Source organism: Protopterus annectens, chromosome 13.part0 (assembly GCF_019279795.1).
Source record: "Protopterus annectens isolate FY-2018-M chromosome 13.part0, PAN1.0, whole genome shotgun sequence".
Lineage (NCBI taxonomy): Eukaryota > Metazoa > Chordata > Ceratodontiformes > Protopteridae > Protopterus > Protopterus annectens.
In genome coordinates, this window is record NC_056747.1 from 56660819 (window position 1) to 56678253 (window position 17435).

At 40.0% G+C, this 17435-nt stretch overlaps 1 protein-coding gene across 1 annotated transcript in view; it reads right to left on the reverse strand.

Annotated features, from left to right (window-relative positions):
- Nucleotides 1-17435, reverse strand: part of LOC122787830 (solute carrier family 12 member 2-like) — a 1020929-nt gene that overhangs the window by 654420 nt on the left and 349074 nt on the right. The window contains exons 10-11 of the mRNA XM_044054742.1: nucleotides 17160-17311; nucleotides 16963-17070 (exon numbers count right to left, since the gene is read on the reverse strand). Of these exons, the coding sequence (XP_043910677.1) occupies nucleotides 16963-17070; nucleotides 17160-17311 (260 nt within the window). The remainder of the gene's footprint in view (nucleotides 1-16962; nucleotides 17071-17159; nucleotides 17312-17435) is intronic.

The following is a 17435-nucleotide window of genomic DNA, read 5'->3' on the forward strand; positions in this document are numbered from 1 at the left end:
ACATTACTAATCAAGGTTCAGATGTTAGTGCAGGACATATTTCATATTTCATTTACATCTTGCTTTACACATTCTATTTCTTCAACAACAAACTAGATTAAACACAATATTTTGTGGTATAAATCTTTACTTGAGTATCATGACCCAGTGCTTTCTTACAGTTGATATTCAACATTCAGTATTACTGCATATCCTGTAGCTCAATATTGGTCTGACAAACTTTTTATTTATTCAGTACATTCAGAACACACTATACCTACTGACAAGTAAACAATGTACTCCTTCTTATTTATTACACTATATACTGTAAGATAAATCTGTACTCACCAGACGCTAGTTGCAACCTCGCCAATCTGTCAGCATGGGCCTCAAGATTACTAGCTCTCTCCTCTGCAGCTGTAGGGGAAAAAACATTAAGCATACATGTCTATCACATACTCAGGCTATATTTTGGTACTGATATGGGTGAGATAATTACTCACTACTGGGGCATCCCCATCATGAGCTTCTTGGATCCATTAGTCCAAGAGCACCCCCTTCCTATGCTTTAGGTCAGCATAATGATACTGTACTGGCTCACCAGTTCAGGGGATTTCAGTAGCACTGGTGAGATCATGTGCCAGATGGTCCCAGCCTCTGCTTTGTACTGTGAGCCCTGGTACTGGCCCTGCAGCAGTCTGTGGTCATGGTCTTTAACAAGGAGCCCAGCTATAACCCTGGTCTCCAAGATACCCCAGCGCTGCGCCCGAAAGCATGCTCCCTCTCCAACACCAGACATAGTTTCTGCAGAGATCAAACTACAACAGGTTCTGGCTGTATTCCCACCTGTGCAGTTTAAATAAGGCCATATTCCTGCCCTTTGCCATCATTGGACCATTTTTAAAAATGCTGAGCACATATCAGCAGTGCACAAACCTATTAAGCTGAGTTGAGCAGTGCTTAAAGGGGTAAATGCTGTGGAGTGCTTAGCGGTGAGCACATCCACTCAGCTGGGCTGAATTCTGCTTAGAATGAGACTTCTAAACAATGCTCATACTAGCTAAGCAGAGCTCAGCACTGATAAGCATTGCTCAGTTATCATTTAAAAAATATTTCAGAATTGCAAATTAATTAATCATTACTGGCATATTATTAAGTGTACATAATTTAATTTACACAATGTCTTCCTATGTGCTTTCATTACATTACCTTGGGGTGTGACTATACTGTATGGGGCACTTGTGTTTACATGGGTGATTTCACATGTTATATTATTTTTATTTATTTATTTATTTATTTATTTATTTATTTATTTATTTATTTATATTAGTTGACCGGGAGTGTCCAACTGGACGTAGGTCCATTTTCAGCGGAGGCCCAGGGAGAAAAGCTCCACAGTTAAAATAAACAGACAGTAGTTACATTGGATTACATAGCGATTAACAATTTACATAGCAATTACTTGCAACATATTTACATATGAAGAACATAGTACATCAGTAGACAACTAGAATCTTTATCTGTGAAGTATATAACAGACATTAACAAATGTTACAATAAGAAGTTCCTGCTGTATAATAAGTATTAGGCTTATGAGCATCTGAGCTTGCTATAATCAAGGTAGTTAGTGGAGTGGAAAGAAAGGTAGTGGTTGGATGGGGTGGGTGATATTAGAGTGGGAGTTGCAAGGGCATAGCCAGCATGTTTTTAGGTGCACTTTTAGTAAAGTTTTGAAGTGGGTGCATGATGGTATGGAGGTAATTGTCGGTGGGAGGGAGTTCCATAATTTGGCTATGGTGCAAGAGAATAGTGCTTCACCAGCAGAGTTATTGGCTTTAGTGATCTGCAAGTGATTTTTGTTGCTGGATCTTAGTGGTTTGGTGCTGCGATAGGGTTGGAGTAGATTCTGGAGGGATGGGACATTTAGTGGATGGTTTACTAGTTTGTGGGTGAGTGAGAGTTGATACCATTGAAGGCGGTAAGGGAATTCAAGCCAGCCCAGTTCAGCAAGTGAGAGACAGTGGTGACTACGGTAGGATGCCCCTGTGGCGAATTTGGTGATTTTGTTGTAGCAGGTCTCTAGCTTGTTTAGATCACATTGCCTTAGGTTGGTATATATTGGAGAGACATAAAGTAGGGTGGAGATAAGGTGGGAATTTGCTATTGAAATCTTTGCTGCTTTGGTGAGAAGTTGCTTATTTTTGTATAACGCTCCTAGTTTTTTGTGGACTTGTTTATGGTCATGGATATGTGAATGTCAAATTTTAGTTTATTGTCTATTTCCACTCCTAGCAATTTGGTGTGTTCAGTTGGGTATATAGTGGTGTTGTCTTTTGCTGTGATGTTAAAGTGAGAGTTGTTTTGAGTATGTATGGTGGGTTAGAAGATGAGTAGTTTAGTTTTGTTTGGGTTGAGTATTAACTGAGCATCGGATAACAAAGTTTCATCAGAGGAAAAGGCTTCCTGTGTGACTTTTTGCAGTTTGGGTAGGGACTAGGCTGAGCAGATGATGGTTGATTCATTTGCGTATTGTATGAGTGTGCCATGTTTGGTGGCAGAGGCTAGATTATTGGTGAAAACAGAGAAGAGTAGGGGTCCAAGGATGGATCCTTGGGGAACCCCTATGAAGACAGGTAGTTGGGGAGATATGTCATTCTGCCATACAACGGATTGTTGGAGGTCAGACAGGTAACTCTGAAACCAGTTGGTGACTGATTGTGAGAAGGATAGGTTATTGAGGACAGAGATAAGTTGTTTGTGTGGGACCATGTCAAATGCTTTAGATAGGTCTAAGAAAGTAGCAGAGGAGAGATAGCCATTGTTTTTAAGCTGAAGGATAGTGTTAGTAAAGGAGAGTAAGGCAGTGGTGGTGCTATGGTTTGGTCGGAAACTATGCTGAGTATTGGAAAGGAAGTTGTTAGTAAGCAGGTAGTCTGAGACCTGAGAGTGTATGCATCTCTCTAGTATTTTGGAGAGTGGAGAGGGAATAGCTATGGGGTGGTAATTGGTTAGTTCTGTGGAGGGTCCACCTTTGTGGAGGGGAACTATATGTGATACTTTCCACAGTGTGGGAACGTAACTTTCTGACAGAGACTGGTTAATCAAGATGGATACTGGATAGGCCAGAGTATCAGCTGTGATTTGTAGGTATTCACTTGAGAGGTTTTCTGCTACTAATTTGGTGGGCTTAAGTTTAGTTAAGAGTTTTTTTTATGTTGGAGGTAGGTACAGGAGAAAAAGAGAAGGCAGTGGGGAGATTACTAGTTGAAGGTGTGGGTTGGAGGGGAGGTAGGTTGTGTTGTTTAGCGAGAGATAGTATGGTTTGTGTGAAGTGTGTGCTGAATGAGGTAGCAATATTTTCTGAGGAGTGAGGGATGTTAGGAGGAGGGGGTACTGACTTTACCTGGGTGGAGGATGGAGTTTATGGAGGACCAGAATTGTTTGGGGCTGTGTTGGGAGAAGTCTAGGGCAGACTGGTAGTATTGGAATCTGTCCTGTTTTATTAGCTTTTTGACTCAATTGCATAGTTCTAGGAATTTCTGTCTAGTTGAGGGGGTTTTGGTTTTGCACCAGTGCTCCCAGGCTTTATCTCTGTTTTTCATTTCTGACTTAGTGGTTTTCTGTAGCCATGGGGAGGGTTGTTCTTTGATTCTGGAAAGTCTTATGGGGGCATGGTAATTAAGGATGCTCAGGAAGGTAGTGTTAAAAAATTCAACTGCGTCATCAAGACTGAGGTACTTTAGACGATGCCAGTTACATTCTTTGAGGGATGAGATGAATGCGAGTGGGTTAAAGTTTAGTTTTTTACGTATTTGACAGTAGATGACAGGTTTAGCTTGGTATAGGTATTTTTTGAGTAGGAATGTTGGGGAGTAATCACTGAGGCTATCTGATAAGCAGCTTGTTATATATGACTGGGGCTCTTACTGACTAGTATCCAATCCAGGGTAGTGTGCTTGCTGGAGTTTTTATTTATCCTGGTTGACGACTAGACTAGTTGGGTGAGGCCATGAAGGTTTACATGATGGGTTGGAGGGTTGCCAGAACAGGATTGCCAGTCAATATTGAAATCGCCTAAAATGATAGTTTCTTGGGGGAGATGGTGCGTAGACCAGCTGAGGAGGTTTTCTAGTGGAGGGATGTTTTGGCCACGTGGGACGTAGCATCCAATTATGTTGATGGTTTTGTTTTGGCTTATTTTGAGGTTGGTATATATTATTTCTTCATTGCCTATTTGTGGAGCTGATGATTTTAAGATCTGGATGTTTAGATGCTGTTTAAATATTATAACTACACCGCCTCCTTTCTTGTTTAGCCGGTCTACTCTTAGTATGCCATAACCTGTAGGGAGTATTTGCTCACTGGTACTGTGAGGTTTTAGCCAGGTTTCTGTCAGGATGACTATATCTGGGGAGTACAAGTCTATGGTGGCATGGAGTTCATGGACTTTGTTGGATATACTTCTAATATTTAGGCTTAGTAGAAGGACGTCACTTGGCTTTCTATTGGCTGTAATATGGGAGAAGTTGTGGTTTCTAGTCTGATTATGAGGATTGGGGTTGGAGATGGTAGGACCAGGGTTGGAGTGGATGTCTCCATTTAGGGCTAGTTTTGATATGCATGAGGTTATTAGTTTTCTCAGTTTTTGAATGTGTTTTTTTATAAGGGAAACTTTATGATTGTGCTCTGTGGGTAATAGGTATGGTGGGAGGGTTACTATATTAAGTTGTGGGGATGCTTTATGTTTGAGTAATATAGTTGGTAGAATATGTGGGGGGTGCATAGGGATGGTTCTTGAGCTGGTGGGAGGGGAGCTGAGTGAGGGTGAGACATGAGTGGTGGTGTGAGTAGTAGTACAGTGGTAGTGGTTGAGTGGGAGAATGATGGAGCTTTGGTAGGATGTAAGATATACAAGGAGAGTGCATGCAGTGAGCATAGGTAAGGTATGCTTAAACATGTTAGCTGAGGAAGAGTGATAGTAGTGAGAAGATGGAGGAGGTAGTGTTGGGTTAGCGCTGTGGTTGGCTATTGGAAAGATGGGAGGGGTTTGTGAGTCTAATAAAGGTGGGACTACTGGGGTCGGGAGGGAATAGGGGGCAGGGTGGGGAGCGAAGCGGGTAGAGACTCAGTTGCTTTTATGGAAACAATCAGGTAACAGAGTTAACTAATAAATGAACATATGATAGTGACAAGGGTGGTTGTAGTTTTAAAAATGGTGCCTGCCACAGGTAATATTTATTAACTTTGGGATTGTCTTAAGGTAATAAACAGGAAGGGGAAGGGGAGGGGAGAACAAGGGTGTGAGCAGGCAGTTCTTTGTATTGCTGCTAATGAGCCAAAACAAAGACAAGTTTGTGTTTAAGAAACAATGACAATTGACCAAGGACTGCTCTGAAACTGTAAGTCATTTCTTAACCATTTCTCAGGTGGAAAAACAGGATAACCTTGTATCAGTAGGCTACTGTGGTCTCAGTTTAAATTAACAAACACACAGTATTGATCAGTTATGGATACTATTTGCTAACAGCAGGGAATAAGAGAGAAAGTGGAAGATGAGTGTGTGTGTGTGTGTGTGTGTGTGTGTGGGGGGGGGGGGGGCTACTTACAAGCCAAAGCAGAGTGCTCTCCAGGGGAAAATGAATATTGGCTCAAACAGGTAGACACATACTCAAAGTTAACTTTAGCTGTTTGCAGACAGTTCAGACCCGGACTGCGCTTTTCTTATAAGAATGATAAAGGTGGTACCGCAGTTGAATACTTAAGAGTGGTGTTAGGTTCAAAGTTAACTTTAGCTGTTTGCAGACAGTTCAGACCCGGACTGCACTTTTCTTATAAGAATGATAAAGGTGGTACCGCAGTTGAATACTTAAGAGTGGTGTTAGGTTCAAAGTTAATTTTAGCTGTTTGCTGACAGTTCAGACCTGGACTGCGCTTTTCTTATAAGAATGATAAAGGTGGTACCGCAGTTGAATACTTAAGAGTGGTGTTAGGGTGGAGAGACACTGAGCTCCTCATGGGGCCTGTAGCAGAGTAGATTGTAGTTTTAATCCACTGACACTTCAATTTTGGACCAGCTACATTACCCTGGTTAACAAATATCAATTACTGCATTATTTAAGAAAAAAAATTTAACGTTTTCCTATGTAAAACTGAAGGGCATATCTTGGTACTCAAACCATGAACTGCTGCATGCAAAGCCAGAACTCTAACCACTACACTATCTTGCCATTGAAGAGTTTAGCTATACATTTGTATTTAGCTCCTATGAGATGTTTAAGCAATGCAGAGCAAAGCGCTGCAACAAGCAAACCCACTCAGTTATGCTTAAACTTCACTTATAACAGAAAAAAAATCAATACAATCACTTTAATTACATATATGAATACTAATGCTGATTCATATTTGGAAATGCACTACCTATCATTCTATCAACTTTCTAAGCCTGTATGTGCAATATGTTTTAGATTTTCCCTATTTTGGGACCTTTGTTCCATGTATATTTCATGGCTTTATCCAGATTTCATGGTGGAAAAGGTTGAGGTGGTCCATACCTCTCAAGTGTCTCAATTTTTGCAGACTGTCCAGATGTTTGACTCATGTTTTTGTTTTGTTTCTCATAAATTCATGGTTTTCTGCAAATCAGTGGGTTGATCTCAGGCTTGAAGAGACTAAACAATGGCATACTTTGAGTTTCAGACTTCTAGTACTTCAGAAAATGTATGTTAAACAAACCCTGTTACTCTATCAAATTTCTAAGTTTGTAAGAGCTGTACTTAAAATATGTCCCTATTTTTGGAGCTTTTTCCCCGTCACTTTGTTGCCCTTTGTCCAGAGTTTTGGCACTAAGAGGTTGATGGGTATGGCTGTGTGTCTGAGGACACACTTGTACTGTAAAGTGCCATATGACACTTTGACAATGTAGGGGGTGTGTTACAGTTCCTGTCACACACACCCTGCACTGCTTCCCATTCACACTCCTGTTTCAGTGTCAGCAGACACTGAAAGCATTGTAAAGTGCTGTACGACACTTTGACAATGCAGCGGGTGTGTTATAGTTCCTGTCACACACCCTCTACATTGCTTCCCATTGACAATCCTGCTTTCAGTGTCCATGCACTGGAAGCATTGTAAAGTGCCATACAGCACTTTGAGAGTGCAGGGGGCGTGTTACAGATCTGCAAGCACTACTGCAAAACCCCCCCCTGCACCCATTCAGTGCTCATGTTTGCAGATCTGTCTCAGTAGCATGCCTTCATTAATATGAAAGGCACACTGTTGAGAAGGGGATGCAGACGTGAACACCATTCACTCCATGTAGGAATAACACTATTCCTACATGGAGTTTATTGAATCCTGGGGTTCGTCTTTCATTTTATTCTTTTATATTTATAAAAGGACGTACCCCCCAGTCTTGTCTAAACAGCCTGATATTTCTTCATTTTGGGATATTGTGTGTATATCTTCCTTTCCTGCTTCCTTTTCTTTTAATGATTTGGTATCTTTCTTCTTTCCTCTGTATTTCTTTATTCAATTCCTATATGGTATGTTTTACCCTGCCTTCCAGTACTGCCTCATATGTGAACCTCTACATTTCTTGGCCCCATTCTTTTGATGCGATCTGAATACTGGACTCACACCTGAGTGCAATATTACTGTATCTCCACTCTTCCTTTATATTACTGTGAACACCTTGTGCTGGATACAATGCCCTGTATTTGTCAAAATCTGCATTCCTGACACTTACAACCTCCACTTTTGATTGACTACACTCTGGGCGACTTGACTGTGAGTCACACTGGTAATCAGGTTTTTATCTGAATGGCTTCCCATTTCTAGTTGTCAGATCATTTTACTCTCTTATCACATAGGGACATGAAGTCAAAGACTGTACCTTCCTAAATCAACTTTAGGGACATGAAGTCAAAGACTGTACCTTCCTAAATCAACTTCAGGGACATGAAGTCAAAGACTGTATCTTCCTAAATCAACTTCAGGGACATGAAGTCAAAGACTGTACCTTCCTAAATCAACTTCAGGGTCATGAAGTCAAAGACTGTACCTTCCTAAATCAACTTCAGGGACATGAAGTCAAAGACTGTACCTTCCTAAATCAACTTCAGGGACATGAAGTCAAAGACTGTACCTTCCTAAATCAACTTCAGGGACATGAAGTCAAAGACTGTACCTTCCTAAATCAACTTCAGGGACAAGAAGTCAAAGACTGTACCTTCCTAAATCAACTTCAGGGACATGAAGTCAAAGACTGTACCTTCCTAAATCAACTTCAGGGACATGAAGTCAAAGACTGTACCTTCCTAAATCAACTTCAGGGACATGAAGTCAAAGACTGTACCTTCCTAAATCAATTTCAGTACAAGTTATCTGAGCGCAGCCTAAGAGCATTAAGAATGACTGTTGTTTGTTGAGAGTGTAGCTGGTTGCTGCATATGACATCTGGAATAATAAGCCACCTCCTTAACAGGACCACCTTCTCTGTGAAAAGACACCATCTATGCCTTTTTCCTCTTCATTGAGAAGGGGGACTATATACAAGCAGTGTATGGATTGTGCTGTAATTTCCAGGCTCTAATATCACCCACACTACTTTATCTCCACTTTGTTCACTCACTTATTCTGTTGCTTTAATCTCTTCCTTTGTAATGAGGGTAGCACTTCCCTATATTATATTTAAATTCTGTTCCATCATGTGTTTACATCTCAGTCATGGTCCCTGGTATACCATATTACTGTCACTGTCATAGTCTTAATAAACACATTATTTTGAAAAATACCCACTAATTGGTCAGGTCTGTTGGCACAGAAGGATAAAGCATGGACTATGATCTAGGTGGCTTGAGTCTGACTAGCATGTCAGGTGTTTGCTGCAGCTGCCTGAGAGGAAGAGAAATGATGAAACTTTACAAGCTCTGCTCTTCCAGGGACAGAATGTGGGTATCTGCTGGGACATGACTACTTAAACCCCCAGTACCAAGACCATGATGAGAAAGTGAGTGCTGCAGTAGGTGGTAAGGCAAAGACGGATAAGATGCATCTCTTGCAGGGGGTGTTGTCTCATAGGCAATATTACATCCCCACATAGATAACATCAACAAGCATGTCAGGGGGAGTTAGGACTTAGGGAAAAATCTTACAAGCTACAGTATGAAGGCTCCTTGCTAGACCCCCCCCCTCACATTTTACAGTATGTGATGACTCATAATAATTGAAATCTGTACTTGGGGATTAACACTCTTGTGTGAAAGCAATTCTAGAGGGAAACCCTCTTAGCATGGGTCGCTCTGGGAGGCCATCACATGCCGGGTGCCATTGAGGGCTGAAATATGAAGAAGCATAAGGTCAGTTGCAGAAGAGAAAAAGACAAAACAAAACCACTTTTTCAGGCAGTTGCATGCCTGGACTACAGGGGCTGATACTTGCTAGCTCCAATTTGCTTTTTTATTTTGTCATTGCACATTTATTCTCCTATATCCATGTGTTATTGTGTTATCACAGGCATCTTCCTTCTTTGCCATGACATTTTCCTTCAAGTTATTCACATACATTATGCTATTATCTACAATGCTTTTTTTTTTGTATCTGTTTCTGATACCCCACACAATCTGCCTTTTAACAGTGCTTCTACTCAGTGTGCAGAATAAAGCAGACAGGAAAGAAGGGTTGTCTTAGTATCTTGATGATAGGAGAGGGGTTCCCCTTTGGGCTACCTTTAACTACCTCAGTGTATATTGTACAGTGACATCTGTGCATTTCACGCATGAGTGCTACCCCCCCACCAACACAAACACACACTCCCTCTACTGTTAGTGATCTGGATATGCTTCCTTTTCCTCGGTCTACCTAAGCTACATGAGCTAGAGGCACCACGGACCACCATCAGGGGCCATACTCAGGCACAAAATCCAGCCTCCCCCAGAAACAGCAGCTCTCTTCTCAGATCTGTTTGATTAGGGCTGGTTCGTCCAGTGATTGGACATGCTAGATGAACTCAAGCTACCTGAATTTAAGTCTGGTTTCTGACCATTAGCATCATCGAGCTACCTATGCTGACACTGTCAATACCCCCATTCCCCCAAGACACAGGCTACCTGCTAGTATATGTCACAGCACTTCAAGCAGATCCTTGATCTCCAGTAAAGCCTAGACAAAGTCATGAGTGGTGCACCAAATGTCGAGCTATTTTGTCAGACTAATGATGTACTAACTTGACTCATGCCTCTAAGAGACAGGACCTCAAAGAATGCAACACCTCTCTTCTTAAGACTCATCCTTCACTGTGCTTAATCCTTTTTCATGCCATCATTTCTACCTACATGGACAATGAGGTGAAGCTGTCCACCATGGGCATGTTTTTTTGCAGTCGTGAGGATGCACACCTTGTCTCTCCCTGCTACTGCATCAGGTATGCACCTTGTATTTCACATTCAGTCTAACTGCATGTTCAACTACTCTAATAATGAAATCACTACAAGATGATGCTTCCTTCTCCTCTGGGGTCTACTTTTATTGTCCTCCTCTCAGATGACTCATAACTTCCTTGCCTTTGTTGCTGATACTTTGATATTGTGCCAGGACATCCTAAGAACTATTTATAGGACTGAACCTCTATACCATTACTTTCAACCTCATGGATTGTACTGCAGTGCAGATGTTTCTCATTCTTGGTGTCCTTTGGGATCAGTGTAGTCTACGTACTGGTCGATCAGTCAGCTTCTCAAATGATGGCTGACTGTTTCCGTAGATGAGCTTCCCTCTCTTTTAATCTGCATATGTTAATAATGATGAAACTCTCTGTGAAGATAGGTGAAGGCTGCCAGCCTAGTCAGATAGAATTTTGTAGATAATTCTGTCATTTGTAAATATTAATGTAAGCCACAGGCTTGTTCTCTTAAATGTGAAAATGCATTGGGTATTGAACTGCAAAAACATAACAGTTCACTCTGCTGTGAGAAAGCTAAGTCGAGCATTTTATGACTGTCTTTGATGTCAAAATTCAGAGCTGATATGTCTAGAGGGAGACATCCTGCCTATTGTTTTAAGACCATAGTTAATGGCTAGAATTTGCATGTATAAATGTCCTTTATTGCTCTGGTTTCTGACCAGGTGTAAAGAATGTAAATGTAGCTTCTGTTAGCCTGGGAACACCAGAGAAGTGTGAAGAATGATGTCATGTGAAGCAGCTCTGTGTTATCAATTTAAAGAGAGAGAATCAGAGAGCTCTGAGCATTTTGTCTTGAGAACATCAAACTCAGCACTGCCTGTAGCTATATGTAAGTAGGATCTTAGTCTTTAGTGTTTTCTCTTAGAAATAGCTAGGAAATAGGAAGATTAGACTAAGTGTTTTTCTGTGTTGATGTCAGAACTTTTCTACTGTATTATTTTAAGTATTTCTCGGTGATCTCTGAACTCTTGACTAGCACTGTGTACTAAGAAGCATTGTCTTGTGTTTTTATTATTTATTATTAAATAGTTTTAAACCTTTCAACTGTGGCTGTTTTGTGTACAGATAATTTAAGCTCTAAGAGTACATTGCATGTATAAAGTGATGCTGTATCACGTCACTCCAAGTAACTCTTGATTGTTATGTTACACTTACCATTTGGATAATAATATTGCACAGTAATAATTGGACGCCCTTTTAAGGGCCTTTGGGTAGCTGGTAAATATTAGTGGGTGGTGGCAGCTGCTACTACCTTTTAGACAGGGCAGAAAAGTGGCACAGTTGGAGAATGACTGCCAGCCTTCCCCAGGAGTGTCTCAGTGGTTGTATAAACTCGTATCTCAAAGTGTGTCTGTGTCAGCTACTTGGGCAGGGACACAAAGCACTGGTTGGGCAGAGAGGGTGCTGGAGGTTTTAGCTTGCCCACTAGGCTGAGATCTGGACCCTACAGCTGTGCCAGTAGGGAGTCTTATTGGGGACCCAGAGAGAAAGGGAGAAACCAGCCCCAGACTGACTGTGATCTCTGTGTGTTCTTAAGGGAAATTGTACTTTACTGTATGTGTATTTATTATCCTTTCCCTATATGGATGCCCATCACTGGTGTTAGTGGTGAGGACTGAGGCTCCTTGATTGCTGGGCCAGTGCATGGGTGTCACATATTAATTGTTTGGCAGTGGTGGAATATCCACACCACATATTAATTGGTTGGCAAATACTAATTGGCTTGTAGTGGTATGGGTAGAGTGAATTCTTGTAGCTTGTATACAGTGATCACTGAAGGTGTTTTGTACTCTAAATCAGCCATGCAGTGAATACTCAGAGTTCAGATCACAATTGTTTTATTTTTTTTGTTAGCTTAGTTAGTCAGGGAGTGCAGACAGCATGTCAGCAGAGGAGTACAGAAAGCTGACAAGGAGCCATCTGGCTGAGATGTGCCAGGCTAGGGGACTGGTGCATGGAAACCTGACTAAGGCAGACATGATTGCAGCTCTGGTCACACCTGCATCAGAAAACAGCAACCAGGAGGATGATCAGACTGGCAGTGGAGATGTACCACCCTCAGAGAATGGACAGCTCAACCTTTCTGCAGAGGACTTAAAATTCCAACTGGAGCTAAAGAGACTTGAGTTGGAGGCCAGGCATTTGGAAAAAGAAGCAGCTGAGAGACTATAGGCTGAGGAGAATAAGAAACTGCTATGCTTGGAAGCTGAGGAAAAGGAGAAGGAAAGGCAGCATGAGAAGGAGATGCTGACTCTTCGCCAGAGTCATGGAGGTAATGGGGAAGGGAGTAACTGGACCCCAGAAGCACAAAGAGTCAGCAAATGTCTTCTGCAGTTTACAGAGGGGGATCATTTTGATAGTTTCATTCATATGTTTGAGAAGGTATGTAAACAGTATGATGTTGACCAAAGGCTCTGGGTATGGTTCCTGACCCCCTTACTCCATGGTAAAGCTGTAACTGTATTGTTTAAAATGTCTGATGCTGACTGTTTTAATTACACTCATGGCATAATTCAGAAAGCATGCCAAAAATAAGGTAAAAATTCCGTGAGCACCTTACTAACAACATTAATAAGTATAGTGCATTTCCTCCCCCTGCCTCTATCTTGTTACTGAGGCTTCTCTGCTTTCTATGAATGCTTTAATTTTACCATTGATTTATTCATAAGAGTACTCTCTTGCATTTAAGCTCATCACATGTCAGAAGACTAACCTTGGGCACCGCTTAAGTGCTACACTATTGTAACGTATTTGTACTTCCTCTATAGTACAATGAGGCCAAAAAGGCAAGGCAGGCTTCAGCATTTAATAAACTCCACTACAAAAGTGCACAAGACACGTCTTTGTACCTCATGGCACATAAACTGGAATATCTATGCCTAAGGTTTGGAAACTGATTATAAAGTTAATCACATTTATTTTAGTATAATAGAAGACGGGTAAAATCTAAACTAATGGAAGGCTTTTGAGCAGCTCTGTAGAAGTCAATATTTAAATGTTGGTACGTCCCAAGTAACAGAAAAAAAGACAGAAAATGCAGGAGAAGGGCAAATACTGAACACTGCTCTTCTTTAAAAACATCTTTTTTTGCAGAGGGATAAGTCTCCCCACACCCCAAACTTATATAAACTAACTATGAGATTGACATACCTAAGAGAAAATGGAGATTCTGTGAAATGGCAATCTCTGAATTAGTGTATGTAAGTCTGGCTGTTCAGAGATTCAATATCCGTATTATGAGATTCACTAAAGCAATTGACTATTAAATACCCATCTATTGTTATTATCTGGAAAATGGACTTAATATGCAAAAGAATTGTTATATAAGCAATGCAATATTCTTGCATCTTTGAAAATTCAACTCTGTGTCACTGTGTAGAAATTTATACTATGTACACAGTAAAAGGCTGAAAAATTAAACATCTGGGTCAAACAGAAGACTGGTGCACAACATGAAAAAAGACATTGCACTGAAAAAACCTTTATGCATCCTGTTGTGCTACGTTAACTATTTTTAAAATATTCAGAGGTTAAAAAAGCACATCTGTAATAATACTCAACACAGAGAATTATGATCCTGGTCTCCTATCACACTCCACACTTTACCAGTTTGTGACATGAATGTCAAGAAATTCAATTTTGACATTCCAGTGTCCAATATCCTCATGTCCAATATTCACAAATAGTTAGACCCCACAATAAATCATTAATATTCATTCTCTGTGACAAGACAGTCCAATATATCATATCCTCAAACTATAAATCTGTTTCTTTTTTAAATATCAATAGATTTTATAATATCTAATCACTGATAGTTTGTTCTGTCTTCTACCTGCTCTTTTTGCGCAATCTTATCTATAGACCCTTTGGTCTTATCAAATAAATATAAGATTTATAGTAATCTCAAATCATTTATTATTCAGTCTTTTATATATCCAAAACAGGTAACTTCTTAACAACTGATAATGAATTTAGAATAGTTTTAACTTACTCACAGCTTTATTCACACCTTAGACCCTTAAAAGTAATAATATATCTTAACTAATATTCATGTGCACCCTCTAATGCATTTATCTCATCAGTACTATAATTTAAGAAGCAATTCCCATATTCCAAAATTGGCTTTCCAATGCCCTTATATAATGGAGCAATACGAACATTTCTATATGAAACAGACTAAAGATCATCTTAATAATATAATATCTGTTCCTAATCTGCATTCATACATGGCAGGCAAGCCTAATATCATGTATTATTAACATACCAACATCCTCATATGTTGATATAATTTCATTATCCAGTCTGTAGGGATACTCAACATTATAAAAACAAATAAACAACATGGAAGACAACAGCAAAGCTCAGTCAACTGACAAAACAAATATCAAAATAAAAGCATAGGGCTCAGCTCCATGACAGAAAATATATACATTTATTAAACAAAAATAAAGATAAATGTGTTTTCCTTCAAGCTTCCTCAGGTTCAGTTTTAGAAAAGTAAAAGTTTCAGACCCCTGTCAGTTTATAATTCAAGTTCAAGTCACATGATTTTGCATTTTCATGATCTTAAAGAGATATTGTAATTAATATGTCCAACATATACACACTAATAGGACTTCTTAACATAGCTTCATAGGTAGGTAACTAGGCTATTGGCCCTAGGGCCTATATAAGTCTAGCCAAATGGTACACTGGCTTTTGCCACCCAAGAAAATTATTTTCCTGTGCCCCTGTCAAGCTGAGCCACAGAAGTGATCCCCGGGGTGAATTTCCTATCTCCCATCCAATCATCAAGATTTTTCTTGAAGAGTGCTAATGAGGAGCTTTGATATAGATTGGTAGTTTCAAACATCAGTTTCAAACTTCAAACAATTAATGATGTAAACCTCATTGTTTTAATACTGGTTTAAGATGAATTCTACATTTAAACCCAATCCATTTGTAGCATTTAATTGTATAATCCATTTTCCTTCAACCACCTCAGTCCGATTGAACCTGAAGAAGCTTAAGTAAAACGCATTTGTTATCTTCATTTTTATTAGGTAAATATGTATATATTCTATTGTGGCACTCAGTCCTGTTCTTTTACTTTGATATTCAACATTATCTTTACCCACATATAGAATGCCACACTTTTTAAAGTTTAAAGCTACATTATTCAAAGTGGTCCATTCTTAAGGCTCATCTAGATAATTATGAAAAAATGTATGGCTTGTTACTAACCTCATCATTCCAGCAATTTTTACATCATCATTAAATTTAATCTACTGGCAACTTTTATTAGTTGGTAACACTGAAATGATCATCTAAAATACTCTTCTTAGGGCAGCATATTTGCATGATTTAATATAACCTAATTTAACTACAGATGTCCTGCCTGCTTATCAGTTGTTTAGCTGTTTCATGCATATCTGTTCAAACCCCAACTTAGGAGAGCAAGTAGTAGAGAATAAGAGAGGAAAGAATCAAAGGTATGTTTTCCTTGTTTGTTCCCTCTCCCTGCAGCTGACCATCAGTTGTCACCACCTCTTCTCCTCATTCACTGGGCCTACCAGGCTTGCCTTAACCTCCACCAGGTCCAAGCTGACCCATGTTCAAGGCCAGTAAGGAAATCATGGAAGTGTTGCAAAATCAAGCTCCAGTCAGGGAGTATCCCCAAATTCCCTGTCTCCTCATGGCAGCCTTGCAAGCTTGTGAGCTGCAAAACTGATGCCTATGGGAGGTGTATGTGTGCTTCCCCCATGTGCAACATCCCAATGAAGTGGTATATTGCTTGAAGAGTGGCTGTCACCTATCTCTTGATGCTGGTGTTGCAGTGTGACTAGGCAGCACTCCCTCTTCCAAGTATGGACATGCTAGCATCACTCACTGACTCACTCACTCACTCCTATCCAATCCCGCATCTCGTCCCCCAAGTTCCTATGCCATCAGTTGAACTTGGATTGTCTGGGGCACAGTAATGCTCTATTGGGCTGGACTAAAAGTACTTTTTATTTTGAGAACATACATACATAGCTGGAGGTTATGATTAAAGAAACTTGATCATAAGTCTTTGTAGCACATGGAGCATTAGCTGTTTTGATATACTAGGAATTACAGAAAAAAGAGTAGGAGCACAATTATACAGACCGCAACTAGAAGTGAAGAGCATATGAGATGAACCAAAAGCTTTAAAAGCTGTTAGACAATTCAGTCTGCCATGCTTTTTCCCATGTAGCAGCATAAATTGTATTACAACTTTTAAACCTGTTTCAACTTCCAAATTTGTTCTCTGGCAGCTACAACATAAAAGTGCTTAAAAACTATATTATACACCGTTCCTACATCAGAATGGTGTTTAATAAAGCTGTTTTTCTTCATTCGGCAGTATAATTGCAATGTTTCATGTACAATAAAAGATTTCTAACAGGCATGTTCCAGCAGAAGCCACTTTGAAAAGCAGTTACAAATTACAAATTTATTTTTATTTTGTTTTATTGAACAGACAGGCAACAATAACAATTAGAGTCCCAAAATGCTCTTACCTGAAACACCTTTGGTGCACTGACCAATGAAGCTAAGGCGGATGACAAAGTGGCTGAAAATATGCCTGCCGTGATGAGAGGGCCAAAGGCAGACACCATGGTCATCACCTGGTGAAAAATGTAGAAAGTCTGTAGTAACCAAACTATTTCCTCTATACAGTACCAAACTTTATCAGCTCAATGAACAGCCAGCCAACCTGAAAGTTATTTATTAGGCCATAGTCACATGGCCTTTCTTCACAACTTGAAAAGTTATATCCTAGGAAACAGGCTGATTTGTGGCACTCTAGGGTATCTGGTAATGCAGCATCTGTCACGTTTCCTGTGGCATCTCGTACAGTGCAAGAAGCTGTTTGGAGAAACAATAAAAATATGCTTGCATTATTTACTATCTTTGTGGTTAATTCTTATTTGAAAAGAACACATACTGCTGCTTGGCTCCATGATGGAAAGAGAGAAACCCATAACTGCAA